Source organism: Pseudophryne corroboree, chromosome 4 (assembly GCF_028390025.1).
Source record: "Pseudophryne corroboree isolate aPseCor3 chromosome 4, aPseCor3.hap2, whole genome shotgun sequence".
NCBI classification, from domain to species: Eukaryota; Metazoa; Chordata; class Amphibia; order Anura; family Myobatrachidae; genus Pseudophryne; species Pseudophryne corroboree.
In genome coordinates, this window is record NC_086447.1 from 609,611,248 (window position 1) to 609,627,602 (window position 16,355).

The following is a 16,355-nucleotide window of genomic DNA, read 5'->3' on the forward strand; positions in this document are numbered from 1 at the left end:
CTCCTCAATTCCACAGGACAGCGAGTATTTCTACCACTGGAAAAACTCGTAATTGAATCCAGAATTTGGAAACTCCTCCATCAGTGCACGTTTTCAGTCCATGCTTGCATGAGAATACTGGGCTCGATGGTGGCAGCATTCGATACGGTGTAGTACTCGCAGTTCCATTCTCGTCCTCTACAATTGGAAGTTCTTCGCAAGTGGAACGGTTCTCATCTCCACATCCGATAACAGACCATAACACTCTCTCCGGAGGTTCGACTGTCCTTAACATGGTGGCTCATTCGGGACAACGTAGAGAAGGGTTGCCCCTTTTGGATTCAGTACTGGACCTTGGTCACCACAGATGCCAGTCTTCTAGGCTGGGGAGCGGTATTTGAGTCCCACATGTTCCAGGGTCACTGGACTCCTCAAGAGAGCTCACTCCCCATCAATGTACTGGAATTGAGGGCAGTCCTCAACACACTACGCTCAGCATGATCTCTGCTCAGGGGTCACCCAGTCAAAGTCCAGTCGGACAACGCGACAGCGGTAGCTTACATCAATCGACAAGGGGGCACTCACAATCGAGGAGCCATGCGAGAGGTATCCAAGATATTCCAATTAGCGAACAAAACCTTCCAGCTCTATTAGCAATTTTCATCCCAGGAGTGCTCAACTGGGAAGCGGATTTCCTAAGTCGACAGGACGTGCACTCCGGTGAGTGGATGCTACACCCAGAGGTGTTTGAACAATTGGTGTCCCAGTGGGGGATGCCGGACATAGACCTCATGGCATACCGACACAACAACCAAATAAGCAAGTTCGGCTCTCGGGCGAGATCCACAGGCATGTCTAGTAAACGCCCTCACGGCTCATTGGTCGTTTCACCTGATATGTCTTTCCACCGATAATTCTCACACTACTCAGGAAATTCAAACATGAAGGCGGCGAGATGATGCTGGTAGTTCCAGACTGGCCATGTCGCCCATGGTACGCGGACCTGCTAAGTCTGTCCATAGACAAACCGTGTCTCCTCCCTCTACCACCGGACCTTCTGTCTCAAGGTCCCTCTGTACACCTCGATTCTCAAAACCTCGCTTTGACGGCCTGGCTATTGAGAAATCCGTCCTAAAGACTGAAGGATTTTCCAAGCGGGTCATCAAAACTATGCTTAATGGCAGGAAACCTTCATCGGTTAGAATCTACCACCGGATTTGGAAAACCTATTTCTCCTGGGGTGCCAGACGTGGTTTTAATCCGCGCTCTTTTAGGCTGGCTCGCTTGTTGTCGTTTCTTCAGTCTGGCCTGGACTTAGGCCTCAGGTTATCGTCACTAAAAGTTCAGGTTTCAGCACGGTCAGTGCTGTTCCAGCGGCAACTGGTACTGAGGCTGGATGTCAAAACATTCCTCCAAGGCTTGTTACACGTTCAACCACCGTTTATGGCTCCAGTGGCCCCTTGGGATCTGTCACTGGTCTTTACGGCTCTACAGAAGCCTCCTTTTAAATCTCTGGAAATCGCAGACCTCAAGTGGATCACTTGGAAGACCTTGTTTCTATTGGCTGTATCTTCAGCTCGCAGGGTTTCAGATCTCAGTGCTTTATCCTGGCGGTCGCCTTTTCTGGTGTTTCACCCCAGTAAGGCAGTTCTTCTTACTCGTGCAGGGTTCCTGACTAAAGTGGTTTCCAAATTTCATCTCAATCAAGAAATTGTGGTACCAGCATTCTCGGCGGCTTCTCCAGAGGAGGCCTCTGTAGACGTGGTCCGAGCGCTTCACATCTACGTGGACAAGACCAAGGATCTTAGACGTTCGAACTCCCTGTTCGTCTTGTTGGACGCTCGCAGAAGAGGTTATCCTGCATCCAAACAAACCTTAGCCAGATGGCTACGGTTGACTGTTCACCATGTCTATTACATGGCGAACCTTCTTACCCGTTCAGGGGTCAAGGCTCATTCCACAAGGGCTGTGGGAGCCTCCTGGGCAGCTTCTCATGGGTTCTCAGCTGAACAGCTATGTAAGGCTGCCACGTGGTCCTCTGTCCAGACTTTCATCAAATTTTATGCGTTTGACACCTTTGCGTCCGATAACGCAGCCTTCAGGCGAAGGGTCCTGAATGCAGTCCAGGAGCGTTAAGCTTTTGGTATGGTGCCCCCTAGTGGATGAAAAAGAAAATAGGATTTATGTCTTACCTTGTTAAATCTTTTTGTTTGAGTCCATAGGGGGCACTGGACGTCCTCCCTGTCGCACCTGTCCCTTAGGATTGGGTTCTTGTGTAGGTTGTGTGTCATCATCTATCATCGCAGTGTCCTTCTGTGTGAGGTGTACTTCCTTTCTCTTTTTGCCGCTCCTGCTTCTGGCTTGTTATAATAAACTGGCAGGCCTGTTGGCGGAGTATAGGGAGGCAAAGCCTGCTGGGTACTTAAAAGTAACCCTTTTGGTGCCTGTCTGCTCCCAGCCAACCTATACCCAGCGTTAAGCCTTAGGTCCGGTGTCCCATATGGACTCAAAGAAAAGGATTTAACAAGGCAAGACATAAATTCTATTTTTTCTGGAATCTCCATATTTTGATTGACAAAGGGTCAAAATTTCTAAGTGATATGTGGATTAGGCACTGAGAGAGGAAGTTTTTTCCACATATATACCGAAAGCATCAGGCGTGACATTTCCGAGTAATTTTTCGAAACTTTGACCCCTATATCTTATAAACAATGAGGCCTACAGAAGAAAATTTTTACATGGGTTTGTAGCTATGAGGTAGTATCAACTGTATAAAGTTTCATGAAAATTTAAGTCAATGGGTGCCATAATGAAATGTTTCTGGGTGATTTGACAGGGAATGACCCTAAAGTGTTTTAGTATTGGCCCCTGGTGTTTGGTGTCAATATTACGGAGGAACCCTTTAATGGCTTATATTCTCAAATTATGTGTTTGATGTCATTCTTATTATGGCTCCTCTATTAATGCATGATGAGCTTCTGCAGGAAATGCAACATTATGTTCTGATATGGTGTTTAAGGTTGTAGTTCCAGACTTTGTTTTCTGATCAGTCGTTCTAATTTATAAAACTTTTTTTAAAGCTACAATTAAGATTTATTTTTTCTTTTGACACTAGAAGTCTCAGAGTAATGGACCAGAGAAACAAGAAAAGGAAGGGGTAATACAAAATTTCAAAAGGACCCTTTCTAAAAAGGAAAAGAAAGAGAAGAAGAGACGTGAGAAAGAAGCTTTAAAGTCACTGACTGATGGAGAAGATGGACCTCAAACGAAGGATGATTCGTATGTGTCACATTATTTTATCTGCTTATTTCATCCTTTTGTTTAGTTTTCAGAACAGAACATGGGTCTGTATTACTCGGGCATGTTATTTATTATAATGCAATCCACCAGTGGTTCTCATCCCTCAAGTTTTACCAGCAGGTCATGTTTTGAGTATTTCTATCTAAGGAATCAGGTAATTACTGACCTAGTAAGATGTGATTAAAGACATCTACAAAACGTTACTTGTTGGTGGTACTTGAGGACTGGCGTTAAGAACCACTGATGTCTTTTTCAGCAAGGCTTGGGAATGCTGGACCATAAGTTTCCATGCTGCTTGGAGGCACTTAAACTAAACTGTAGCTTTAAATTCTAAGCTCCTCTCCCCTGCAACCCCTTAATGCCAGTCTTCTTTATGTACCCCATGGAGTAAGGCGCATTTTCAGCGCTACTTGTAGCTATGTTATTATACTGTAGCCATTTTTTCCCCCCCTCCTGTTTCCTTTTTACTTAGGGACTGCCCGTTGCTTTGGCAGTGCATGGGGCTGCAGGGACCTTTACTAGGTTTGCTGTGCGGCAGCCACAGCAAGGGGGCAGGGGTTACGCTCAGAGTGGACCCCCCACATCACTCCCGTCTCTACTGAGACCGTCAGGACCCGGGGTAGTATGCACTTTTACACTTCTAGAGTGTGCAGGAGTGGCAGCAGTGTCCTGAATGGCGGCGCCATCTTTCTGGGTTGCACATGTCTGCTCCCTAGAGAGTGTGCAGACATGTAAGACCAGCTACTTTATACCCAGGTGCTTTTGCCTTACAGAGCGCTGGAGTAGCTCCTCGGCAGAGAGTGAATGCGCTGAGAAAGGGGGCAGAGCCTTGGCCGCTGGCCTCTTCCCCACATTTAAGCAGAAGTAGTACAGTCCTTGTTACTGCTTACCACTTGTCATGCAGGGGTAGACTCCTCTCATACACAGCCACTGGATTGGGCAGATAAATGTACCTTTCATTGTCATGCTCTACTTCTGTGTTGGCTATACATTGCTGTGTCTCACACTCATCTATGGGTGTTCAACGGTATATATTGCGATGTCACTCTCACCTATGCGTATATATGTACGCCATATATTGCTATGTGTGACACCTATGTGTGGTCACCACTATATAATGCTGTGTCATTCTCTTCTATGCATGTCTATGTAAGGTAGATCTATCTATCTATCTATCTATCTATCTATCTATCTATCTATCTATCTATCTATCTAATCTATCTATGTATCGCTACTATTTAGACTATTGTAAACAATTTTTTTGTTAAACATAAATCAAAATAAACCTATGACACTTCCACTCAGAGGGGGCTGCTACAAAGTCCTCAGAAAGGACTCTTATTTCCACAAAGTTCACAGTTCAGTATTTAAAGATGATAGAACCAAGCGCCTTCCGTGCAGATAATCTCAATCAATATAATAATTATGTGCGTACCAGAGAGATGATCATTTCAAACATGTAGCATGGTCTTTAATTCCTGATGATCCTATTTCCGCACCTCAGACAAATACGGTATGAAAAATGCAAAGGAAAAAGGGAAAAAAGACACTAAATAGTGCAATATTGCAATAACACCGTGCTCCAAATTACTTAATACAGTCAGTGATTTCTTGTGCACCTTACATAAATAGCACCGGTGGTGAATAATATTAAAACAGATGTGCCCACATCCTATGGGAAATGATATATAATAATACCACCAGAACATCAGTTCTTTTGATGTAGTGGGATCTTTAATTCTTCATCTCAGCTTTAACGGAACAGCTTTACACCTGAAAACCAAAAAATAGACTTTCGTCCCTGCCTGCAGCTCCAGCAGTGCACAGTGCAGCAAGGTGGATGTGGCGGAGGAGCCGGACCCTGCAGCAGGCTGGTGATGACCAGACGAGAGAGTCTATTTTTTGAAATTGAAATTTCCAAGCTGCAAAAGATAGATGGTGAATCCTGAAGTCCGTTATGTTAAGAACAAGGGACTAGGCTCCGGATCTGCAGCCCCTCACAGGAAATTCACCATCATCAGCTGTCCAGTCACTTAGTAGGTAAAAGCCACGCTTAACACGCTTCAGACCCGCAAGGGTGCCATGACATTGCATATTCGGCACCATCACCTCTAGTCGTTGTTATAGCTGGATCTGACAATCCCTGTGTTTGAGATACCAACCATTTTTCTAACTCTTAAGGGAATACATAGGTTGTACCAGCGGCCGGTATCCCGACTGTCATGATCCCGACAGCGGAATCCTGGCCTCCAGTATGCTGGCAGCGGGTTCGCCACACTGAGGGCAAGGTGGCTCGCTGCACTTGCCACAGGTTATATTCTTCCTCTGTTGGTGTTGTGGACACCCATAGAGGGAGAAAAGCCTGTTGCGCCGGTATTCCGGCATTGTGACTGCCGGGATCCCGACAGGTGGTCTCGTGATTGCCTCCCCACTTGAGAGCTCACTCTGGCCTGGCCAGCTGACCAGTTCGTATTCGGCCTATTAGAGCTACGGTGGTGGTGTATGTACAGTATCTGTAAAGTGCCAACTGAAGGCTACTGCTGGTACAGGGTGAATCATTTCCTGCGTAGAGATTTTTGTAATGGTGTTCTCAGCTGAGTAGCAGTAGGACATTACAAGGTTAACTTCTTTAAGTTTATTTCTAAAATGAGTTGTCTCTCATTCTAGGAATCTTCCAACAATCGGTTCGGAAGTTGAGACTTTTCACAGGGTGTTCTCCTGGACTTTCAAAACCTATTCAAAGTTCCACAGTTCTGTACGAGATCTAGGAGCCCATGTTTTTTTGCAGTGACTGTCATTATAGTTCCAGGAGTATCTGTTTCCATGGAACCCAATGTTGCCTCTAGGAATCCTCTGCATCAGGGTTCAACATAAGATTGTAAAGTTATTGACTCTACACTGGCAACTGAAGTCGGGGTATGCTGACATTTTTAAATTGTTGCCCGTCTCGAGTGTTGTCTTCCAGTTTGTCTTGATCTGCTCTATAAGGTCCATTTCTAAACATTGTTCTCCCTCTTGGTTTTAACACCGTGGCTTTGACACTGATCTTTTCAAAGCTAAAGGTGTTTCTACCTCTTTAGTCTGTACTATGCTGCAAACCTTGAATCTGGTTTCGTCACACAGCACAGAATATAGACACTGCATCTTGGAGTGAACAAAAACAGGTTCATACATCCCAGTTTGACCCCTCTTGTTTTATTTTTGGCCTTCCTTCACAAGGATTTTGAAAGCTAAGTTAAAGCTTTGTTCTTTAAAGGTTTTCGTTTTTGGCCCTGTCAATTTATTTACTAGAGCGTTTGGCCCTTCTACTAGGGGCCCTTACCTTGTTACGTGGTGTGGGCATATTCCACTACTGTTTCATCTGCCAGTAGCACAGTGGGATATTTATCTGGCCCTATCAACTTTCAAACAAGCTCCGGTTGATCCTTTACATTAAGCAGATCTAATTAATTATGGGTAAGCTATCTTACTTATGGTTAATGCCTGAACCCGGTGTGTTACCAGGTTAATGATTTTATCTTGCAAGCCATCTTTATTTCCTCTTTCATGTCGTTAAAGTAGTTCTCCGTACTTTTCCTTTGTTACATCTGAAATTAGTTTTGGTCTTTCACTTAACCAGGATGGAATAGTCTTTTCCAGTTTTTCTACCTTCTGCGACTTCCTGTGAATGAGTTGATCTGACTCTGCTGGATGTAGTTCGAGCACTGCAGATTTACTAGGACAAGATTTTTTTTATTTTTTTTTTGTCCGTCGCATGGATTCTCTACTTATTATTTACAACGCACATACATAGTGCAGGGCGACCAACACTGAACATGGTGTCTACGCATTCCGCAAGGACGGTGACAATTTCCAGGGCAGTTCGACACAAGGTTTTGAAGGAACATGTCTTTCGTGCAGTTCACTGGTCCTCTGGTCCTCTGTTCATATGTCTTTTTCTGTTTTTTGCCTCCGGCAACACCCGCTTTGGGCGTACAATTCTCCGGTCAGGCAGCCTGAGTGTTCCCTACCCTGTTGGCGGCTGTTGAATGTCCCATAGTCCAGTGTTCCCTAGCCTTACTCAAAGAGAAATGGGGGATTTTTGGTCACTCTCCATTAAATCCTTTAATGCAGCGGGGTACACTGGTATTCCATATTGAATAACATCGGGGTGTACAGTTGGATCTTGATCCGAGGCACCAACAGGCTAAAGCTTTGACTTTTCCCAGGATGCACTGCACCGTCTCCTCTATAGCCCTGCCTCCAGACACTGGAGTTCAATTTGTAAGTTGGTGCCTGCAGTGCAGGCAGCTAACAGGTCGGGCTGCACTAGCAGCCCTAATAAGAGCTTTTTAAGAAGAGAGAAGACTTCAAGGGCCGCACCTCCCCCTGCGGCGCTGCGTACTCCCGTGCACTGGTTGCCGGGTACTTGCAGCGGCGGCGCTCCGGTCATCAGGCACACATCACCGCTGCTGCTCTCCTGGATCGCGTGGTCGCAACTCAGGGAGAAGGTAAGATGGTCACCCAGGGGAGACCCGCCGAAATCGTGATCCGGTCGTGGACCCCGCCGCTGGCGTGGAAACTGGCCATGCAGGGACCCCACTATATCCACCAGGGGAGGGAGTACAGGTCGGATTTACTAAAATCCGTTTATTATAGGCTCCATAGTATCTGTTGGTGAAGTCCAGCAGAGGGGATAAAGCGCTGTCCTGTAGACCCTTCCCTCCAACTCCAGGCACCATCTACAGCAGGTGTTTCCGCCCTGCAGCTGCATCTCTCTCTCTCCCTCCCTCACTCCCTCCCTGTCAGCGTTTGGGCGCCATTTCACAGAGCTGCACTGATCCTGGGACTGCTGGGCACTGTCTCCTCTGTAAAGCCGTCTGTCTCATCAGCGCTGGGCATTTATAGGACACTTAAGTATTCTACATGTCGTTTAGACAGCGTTCGTTAAGAACAAGTGCACTAATATATGAATATTTAGTACAAGTATCCTGTGATATACATCCAGTGTTTACTGTGCATTGTTATATCTGTATACATACATATCTGTTTGTAGTATTACTAGTCCACTGCAGTCTTACTGTTTATATGTAATTATTTCTGCATTGTACCTATGACTGTGTGTGCCTATAGCTGCTGTGTGGATTCTATTCTGTGTATCACACATATTGCTATCACTATATTCTGTACCCTGGGGAACTAAGTGCGTCAGGGTCTCATATACCATATAGTATTCCACAGGATATACTGTTTTGTATTTTTCACTGTGTGTTTCAGTCACCTCATACCACTTAAATACTTTGTTTGTGCTCTGCAACTGCAGTCACATATCTTAGGGTTTTTTTGTCAGGTATTGTTTGTCTGGCTATATTGTACTGATATGCCCTAAGGCTACATTCCCAATAATGTCTGCTGCACAGGGCGGGAAATCCGCAGATGCTCCTGCATCATGCAGTGCTGGCGCCACAGATTTACCTGAGAAAATTATTTCTGCTGAGGGTCCAGGTACTGGGTATTCTGCACCCCCTAGTCAGCCCGCAGCACCTGTGGCAGATCCACCTTGGGCTGCATTTTCAAATCTGCTGACTATGCTTGTAACAAGACTTACGCCCCCTTTGGGACCTCCTGTGCCATTACAGGCTAATATTGTCCCTGTAGTTAATCCACCAAGGGCGAATACTCTGTCAACCCAGTTACAGCAATTAAATCAGTCCTTGGTTAAACATGAAACCTAACCCTCGCCATACTGGGACCAAAGGCTATTTCTTCCTCACAATCCCCTAATATTTCGGATGATTCTTCTAATTCGGATCCATCAGATGCTGATACCACTGCTTGTGATGAAGATTCTACAACACAGGTTGATGTTCCTGACCTAGTGGAGGCTATCAAGCTGATTCTTCAGATTGATGATGAGATTGACCCTCCTGATAGGTCTAAGAAACCTGATAAGTTCAAACGTCAGAAGGTTACTAAATTAGTCTTTCCACATTCTGACCATTTAAATGACATACGTCAGGAATCCTGGTCTTCTCCAGGAAATACATTTTCCCTGTCTAAAGAGATGCTAACTTGCTATCCTATCGCAGAGTTGAGTAACAAGTGGAAACCCCGCCACCAGTGGACTCACGTGTAGCCCGTTTTGTGGTGTCATCTACTCTGCCTGTCACCACCGTCACCTCTTTGAAGGAACTGACAGATAAGCGCGTGGAGGGTTGCTTGAAGTCTATTTACACGCTTACGGGTGCTGTACATAGACCCACTATGGCAGCCTCTTGGGCTGCAAAAGGCATTGAAGCATGGGTTCAAGCAATTGAGGAAGAGCTACCTCTGAATTTTTCTGACACTGCCAGACAGTTTTTGACCTATATTACCATGGCCTCCAACTATATTCAGGAGGCAACCTCTGATGCAGGCGTTATGGCAGTCAAAGCATCTACTACGTCTATCCTGGCTTGCTGGATTCTGTGATTGTGGTCGGTGGACCTGGACTCTAAGAAGACCTTGGAGGTACTCCCTTTTAAGGGCGATATAATATTTGGAGATGATCTGTACAAAATTGTGACCGACTTTGCGTCGGCCAAGACTGCATTTTTCCCAGGTACTAATCTTTGGTTCTGAAGGCTAAGAGTAATACTCTTCGTTCCTATCGACTTCCAGGTAAATCAAAGGGTCAGGCGTGCATGAGACAAGCTCACACTTCCAAGTCCTCTGAGCCTAAACCTAAATGTTCTTGGGCTGCCCGTCAGCCTGCTTCCAAACCGGACAAGCCTGCTGCATGATGCGGCGGGCCTCCCCCTGGGGGACCCCAGGGTGGGAGGCCGACTTCTGCAGTTCGCCCAGGTATGGTTAAAGACCACTTCGAATGCATATGTGCAGGAAGTGGTCTCTCAGAGGTACGCAATCTCTTTTAAGAGACGTCCCCCTCGCCAGTTTTGCTCAACGGTTATCCCTTCGGATCCGTTAAAAGCACAAACTCTACATTTGATTGTCCAATCCCTCCTTGATACAGGAGTAATAGTGCCGGTTCCTCTGTCTCAGAGAGGCAGGGGATACTATTCAACGCTTTTTCTAGTTTCCGAAGCCAGATGGATCCTCCCGGCCTATACTCAACCTCAAATTTTTGGACAAATTTGTGAGGTTGTCCAAATTCCGTATGGAAACTCTGCGCTCTATTGTACTGGCTATGGAACCCAAGGACTATATGGCATCCCTGGATATACAGTATGCTTACCTACACATACCTATTGCCATGTCACATCAGTAATATCTTCGGTTTGCTATTGACATCCTTCATTATCAGTTCTAAGCCTTGCTTTTCGGACTGACCACGGCACCTCGGATCTTCACCAAGGTCATGGCGGTCAGGGTATCAGGATCCTGCCGTATCTGTATGACTTGTTGATCCAGGCGAACTCCCTAGAGGTTGTCCTCCGTCATCTGGAACTGACTGTTCAATTCCTGCACGCTCACGGGTGGCTCATCAACTGGAAGAAATCCTCACTGGTTCCTGCTCACAGCATGGGGGCATTACTGGGGACACACAACCAACGTTTGTTCTGGTCTCCAGAAAAGGGCCTGAAACTTCACGACAGAATCAGATACTTCCTCTCTCGCCAAAGAGTATCGATACACTCGGCGATGCAAGTACTAGGCCTCATGGTGTTGGCTTTCCACATGGTAGAGTACGCTCAATTTCATTCCCGCCGTCTGCAAAGGTTAATCCTTTCCAAGTGGGATGGCCTGCCTCACCGGATCAGGTCTCAAATGATCTCATTGACTCCGGAGGTTCATCTGTCACTGAGTTGGTGGCTACAGGGCCAACAATTGAGCAGGGGTCGTCCCTTCTGGATCTCCAACTGGGTCCTCTTACTGACGGATGCCAGTCTGCAGGGTTGGGGTACGGTGTTGGAGCAGCTCTCTCTCCCGGGTTGTTGGACCAGGGAGGTATCTCTCCTCCTGATAAACATTCTGGAATTGCGGGGAGTGTTCAATGCGTTGACACTGGCCCTGCCTTTCGTACAGAACAGACCTGTTCAAGTACAATCAGACAACGCCACCATGGTGACGTACATAATTCATCAAGGCGGCACTCGAATCCGCATGGCAATGATGGAAGTGTCAAAAATTCTTCGATGGGCGGAACGCCATCTGTCAGCCATATTGGCAGTGTTCATTGCAGGGGTTCTCAATTGGGAAGCGGACTTCCTCAGTTGTCAACACGTACACGCCGGGGAGGGGAGTCTTCATCCGGAGGTCTTCCAACTCCTTGTGGACAAGTGAGGTCTACCAGATGTAGACCTGATGGCGTCTTGACACAATATTCCGGTCTTCGGAACAACGACAAGGGATCCTCAAGCAGCGTTCATGGACGCACTGGCAATTCCATGGAACTTTCGGTTGCCATACGTGTTCCCTCCAGTGTCACTCCTGCCCAGGGTACTACGAAAGTTCAAGCAAGGAGGAATACTGCTTCTAGTCACTCCAGCGTGGCCCAGACGGCATTGGTTCTCAGAACTGCAGGGTCTCTTGATTGAGTGTCTTCTTCTACTTCCTCAATGCCAAGACTTCTCCGTTCAGGGCCCTTATGTTTACCAGGACCAGGCAAGACTGGCTTTGCCGGCGTGGCTCTTGAAGCTTCCGTACTGAGGGCCAAAGGATTTTCTGAGGCGGTTATTCAAACTATGTTGAAGGCCCGCAAACCGGCTGCTGCACGGATTTATTACAGAGTCTGGAATTCTTACTTCAACTGGTGTGCTGCTAAGAATTATGATGCAAACAAATTTAGTACTTCCAGACTTTTGGCTGTTTTGCAACAAGGCCTGGATTTAGGACTTCATCTGGCCTCCCTCAAGATTCACATTTCTGCCTTGTTGGTGTGGTTTCAGCGAAAAATTGTATCTCTTCCTGACGTTCATACATTCACTCAGAGTGTACTACGGATTCAGCCTCCCTATGTCCCCTCCTGTGGCTCTTTGGGATCTGTCTGCTGTTCTTAATGCCCTTCAAGAGTCTCCGTTTGAACCTCTTGAGTCTGTGTACCTTTAATGCCTTATGCTTAAGGTCATTTTTCTGTTGACTATTTCCTCTGCTAGGAGGGTATCAGACCTAGGCGCTTTGTCCTGTCGTCTTCCCTTTCTGATTTGTCACCGTGACCGGGCAGTTCTTAGAACTCGCCCTTGTTATTTACCTAAGGTGGTGTCATCTTTCCACCTTAACCAAGAGATTGTGGTTCCGGCCTTTATCTTTCCTGGTTTGTCCTCCAAAGAGCGGTCTTGGATGTGGTACGGGCTCCCTGTATTTATGTTGAAAGGACTGCCTCTATCAGGAGATCAGATTTTCTTTTTGTACTTTTCAGTTTTCACAAATGTGGCTGGCCTGCAAATAAGTAGACCTTGGCCAGCTGGATTAGAATGGTGATTGCACAAGCTTATGCGCAGGCTGGACTCCTAGCTCCTGCTGCTATCAAGGCCCATTCTACTCGGCCTGTTGGACCTTCTTGGGCAGCCCGCCGAGGCACGTCCGCTGAACAATTGTGCAAGGCGGCTATGTGGTCCTCTGTCAACACGTTCATCAGGTTCTATGCCTTTGATACTTCCGCCTCTCAGGATGCTTCTTTTGGATGCTGGGTTCTTGTGCCCGCTACAGTGCGTCCCCTCCCATGAGGATCTGCTTTAGTACATCCCTGATGTTATTCCCTGTGGAATACCAGTGTACCCCGCTGCAGAAAAGGAGATTTATGGTAAGAATTACCATTGTTAAATCTTTCTGTGAGGTACATTGTTTTCCACAGGGTGCCCACCCTTACGCACTTAGATTCTTTTGGGTTTGTATGGCATTAGCCTCTAGTCCCTTTTTCTGTCGTGAGAATGTGGGTCTATGTGACTAACATCTACAGTCTCTCTTACCTCCTACTGCATTGGACTGGTTAACGTAACTAAGCTCCAGTGCCTGGAGGCGGGGCTGCGCATCCTGGGAACAGTCAAAGCTTTAGCATGTTGGTGCCTCAGATCAAGATCCAACTCTATTCCCTGTGGAATCCAGTGTACCTCGCAGAAATACTTAACAATGGTAAGTCTTACCATAAATCTCCTTTTCTCTTAAAAATAAATACTGGCATTTTGGGTTTGCAGTGGTGAGGAGCTTAACATTTAAAGCTACAATTTAGTTTAAATGGCAACTCCTCCCACCAACCTACAATCCCATGATCAAGTGTCCCCCAGTCGACTTCAGAGAAAATAATTCAACGTCAGGTGACCAAAAATCCTCTTATACACACACTTCACTGTCTCTCCTGGTCAGTAAATGGTTTGACGATCCTCCACAGGATTCTATTTATAGTTTCAGTCTGTGAATGCAGGTTAAGTTGGATGTAAATATGTAGCCATTCTCGTGCACACTTGCTGCATCAAGCTAATTGCAGGTGCGATTATTCACACCCGCGATTAGCTTGATACAAGTGTTTACAGTATACGTGCACTTGCAAATAGTCTCACCTGTGATTCATATACATTGCATTAAGTGGTGACTGTTGATACATCTGTAATCTGCAGTACAGATGTGTCCTCTTTCGTTGTTTCTGCAGTCACGTTAAACAGCCCTTCTAGTCGTGCCTAGTCCTGAGCATGTTTACTATAGCCAAGCGTGCGATCAGCACAGTTTCAGGGTAACAATATACTGTACAGTATTTTCCATAGATATCGGTAAGTTCTATGATCTCTTTTTATTATATCTGCTGTCACCATTCATTGACCACAGCCCCACAATTTTAGGAATGCCAGTTTTTGAGCGCCTTTGACTCCTATTTGCTGTAGCTCAGATGCCTTTGGTATGGTATTTTACACAGTAGCAGTCAAAATAATGGTCCTGATTCATTACCAACTGCAAATGTGAGGTTGTACGCAGTTGAGCGATTATCGTCGGAATGTGTATGCGCTGCAAACTCATTGCACATGTGCGAAGGGTAAAATGCGATCGCCTTGCGTATGCAGCCTAATTGTAAAGAGAATGCATTTTGATTGATGGGGGTGGTTGGGAAAACGCAGGTATCTCATGCCCGTTTTCGAGGTGTGTATCTGACGTAGTTTGCGAACGTTGCGTTCAAAAACATGGCTCCCAGTGCGACTGCATTCTCATTGATTTGAGCTTGCTGGGGTCAGCCGAAAATGTTGATGGTGTCCTTCTTTTGCGTATGTGTTACGAGTATGCTACTGCCTATGCAGATTTGCGAATGCATCAGTTGGTGTCTTTTATCCTTTCTGGGAGGCTTTTCACGTGCAAGTTTTAGCAATAGCAGATTTGTGAACATCGCTATCTCAGCCTCAATTGCGATCCGTAATGGATCAGGCCCAGATATCACTATTTCACTGATCTGTTCTCACTGATCAGTGTTGGGAGGAGGCCTACTTTTCTATCCATGTCCTCTAACTCCGGGTCTGTAAGATTTTGTATAATACATCAACCTGAAACTGACACTAATTCCAATACTATGCTCATTATCTCTTACCTATTTTTTGTAGTTTTAGGGGTATATTCAATAAGTGTTTGATCCATTCCGACATGCATTTGTCGGAATGGATCCGACAAGGGCTATTCAATGAACGACCAAATCCAACTGTTGAATTTGGTCATTCCCGGTGTCGTGTCCTGCTGCTGCTGTGTGCGCTGACTGCCGCGGCGGGGTGAGCAGTCAGCGGTTGCCTGGTGCGCTGACAGCAGCGGGGGGAGCGGTCAGTGGCTGCCGGGTGCGCTGTCAGCGGCGGCGGGTGGAACAGTCAGCGACTCCCGGGTGTGCTGACAGCGGCGGCGGCGGGTGGTGGGTGGGGATGGGGGGCATGTCTGCTGCGGCGGGGGGAGGCGCTGCCGGGAGTGAGGAGCCTGACCAGGGGGACGCCCTGCTCAATACAACTTTTCTCTGACGTCCTAGTGGATGCTGGGACTCCGTAAGGACCATGGGGAATAGCGGCTCCGCAGGAGACAGGGCACAAGAATAAAAGCTTTAGGATCAGGTGGTGTGCACTGGCTCCTCCCCCTATGACCCTCCTCCAAGCCTCAGTTAGATTTTTGTGCCCGAAAGAGAAGGGTGCAGGCTAGGTGGCTCTCCTGAGCTGCTTAGAATAAAAGTTTATTTTAGGTTTTTTATTTTCAGTGAGTCCTGCTGGCAACAGGCTCACTGCATCGTGGGACTAAGGGGAGAAGAAGCGAACTCACCTGCGTGCAGAGTGGATTGGGCTTCTTAGGCTATTGGACATTAGCTCCAGAGGGACGATCACAGGTTCAGCCTGGATGGGTCCCGGAGCCGCGCCGCCGGCCCCCTTACAGAGCCAGAAGAGCGAAGAGGTCCGGTGAAATCGGCGGCAGAAGACGGTCCTGTCTTCAGACTAAGGTAGCGCACAGCACCGCAGCTGTGCGCCATTGCTCTCAGCACACTTCACACTCCGGTCACTGAGGGTGCAGGGCGCTGGGGGTGGAGCGCCCTGAGACGCAATATAAACAGATAATACCTTAGGTTGGCAAAAGAATACATCACATATAGCTCCTGGGCTATATGGATGTATTTTAACCCCTGCCATTTTTACAGAAAAGAGCGGGAGATAAGGACGTCGTGAAGGGGCGGAGCCTATCTCCTCAGCACACAAGCGCCATTTTCCCTCACAGCTCCGCTGGAAGGACGGCTCCCTGACTCTCCCCTGCAGACCTGCTACAGAATCAGGGTAAAAAAGAGAAGGGGGGGCACTATTGGCAGCTAATAATAATAAACAGCAGCTATAAGGGAATAACACTTATATAAGGTTATCCTTGTATATATATATATATAGCGCTTGGTGTGTGCTGGCAGACTCTCCCTCTGTCTCTCCAAAGGGCTAGTGGGGTCCTGTCCTCTATCAGAGCATTCCCGGTGTGTGTGCTGTGTGTCGGTACGTGTGTGTCGACATGTATGAGGAGGAAAATGATGTGGAGGTGGAGCAATTGCCTGGGTTAGTGATGTCACCCCCTAGGGAGTCGACACCTGACTGGATGATCGTATTTAAAGAATTAAGTGATAATGTCAGCACTTTGAAAAAAACTGTTGACGACATGAGACAGCCGGCAAATCA

The 16,355-nt window shown here is 46.9% G+C and overlaps 1 protein-coding gene across 21 annotated transcripts in view; it reads left to right on the forward strand.

The window, feature by feature from the left end:
• The window catches only part of AFDN (afadin, adherens junction formation factor), an 866,421-nt gene that overhangs the window by 282,110 nt on the left and 567,956 nt on the right, over positions 1 to 16,355 (forward strand). For all 21 annotated transcript variants that reach the window (XM_063917625.1, XM_063917611.1, XM_063917620.1 and 18 more), the window contains exon 4: positions 3,095 to 3,258. In XM_063917625.1, the coding sequence (XP_063773695.1) occupies positions 3,095 to 3,258 (164 nt within the window). The remainder of the gene's footprint in view (positions 1 to 3,094; positions 3,259 to 16,355) is intronic.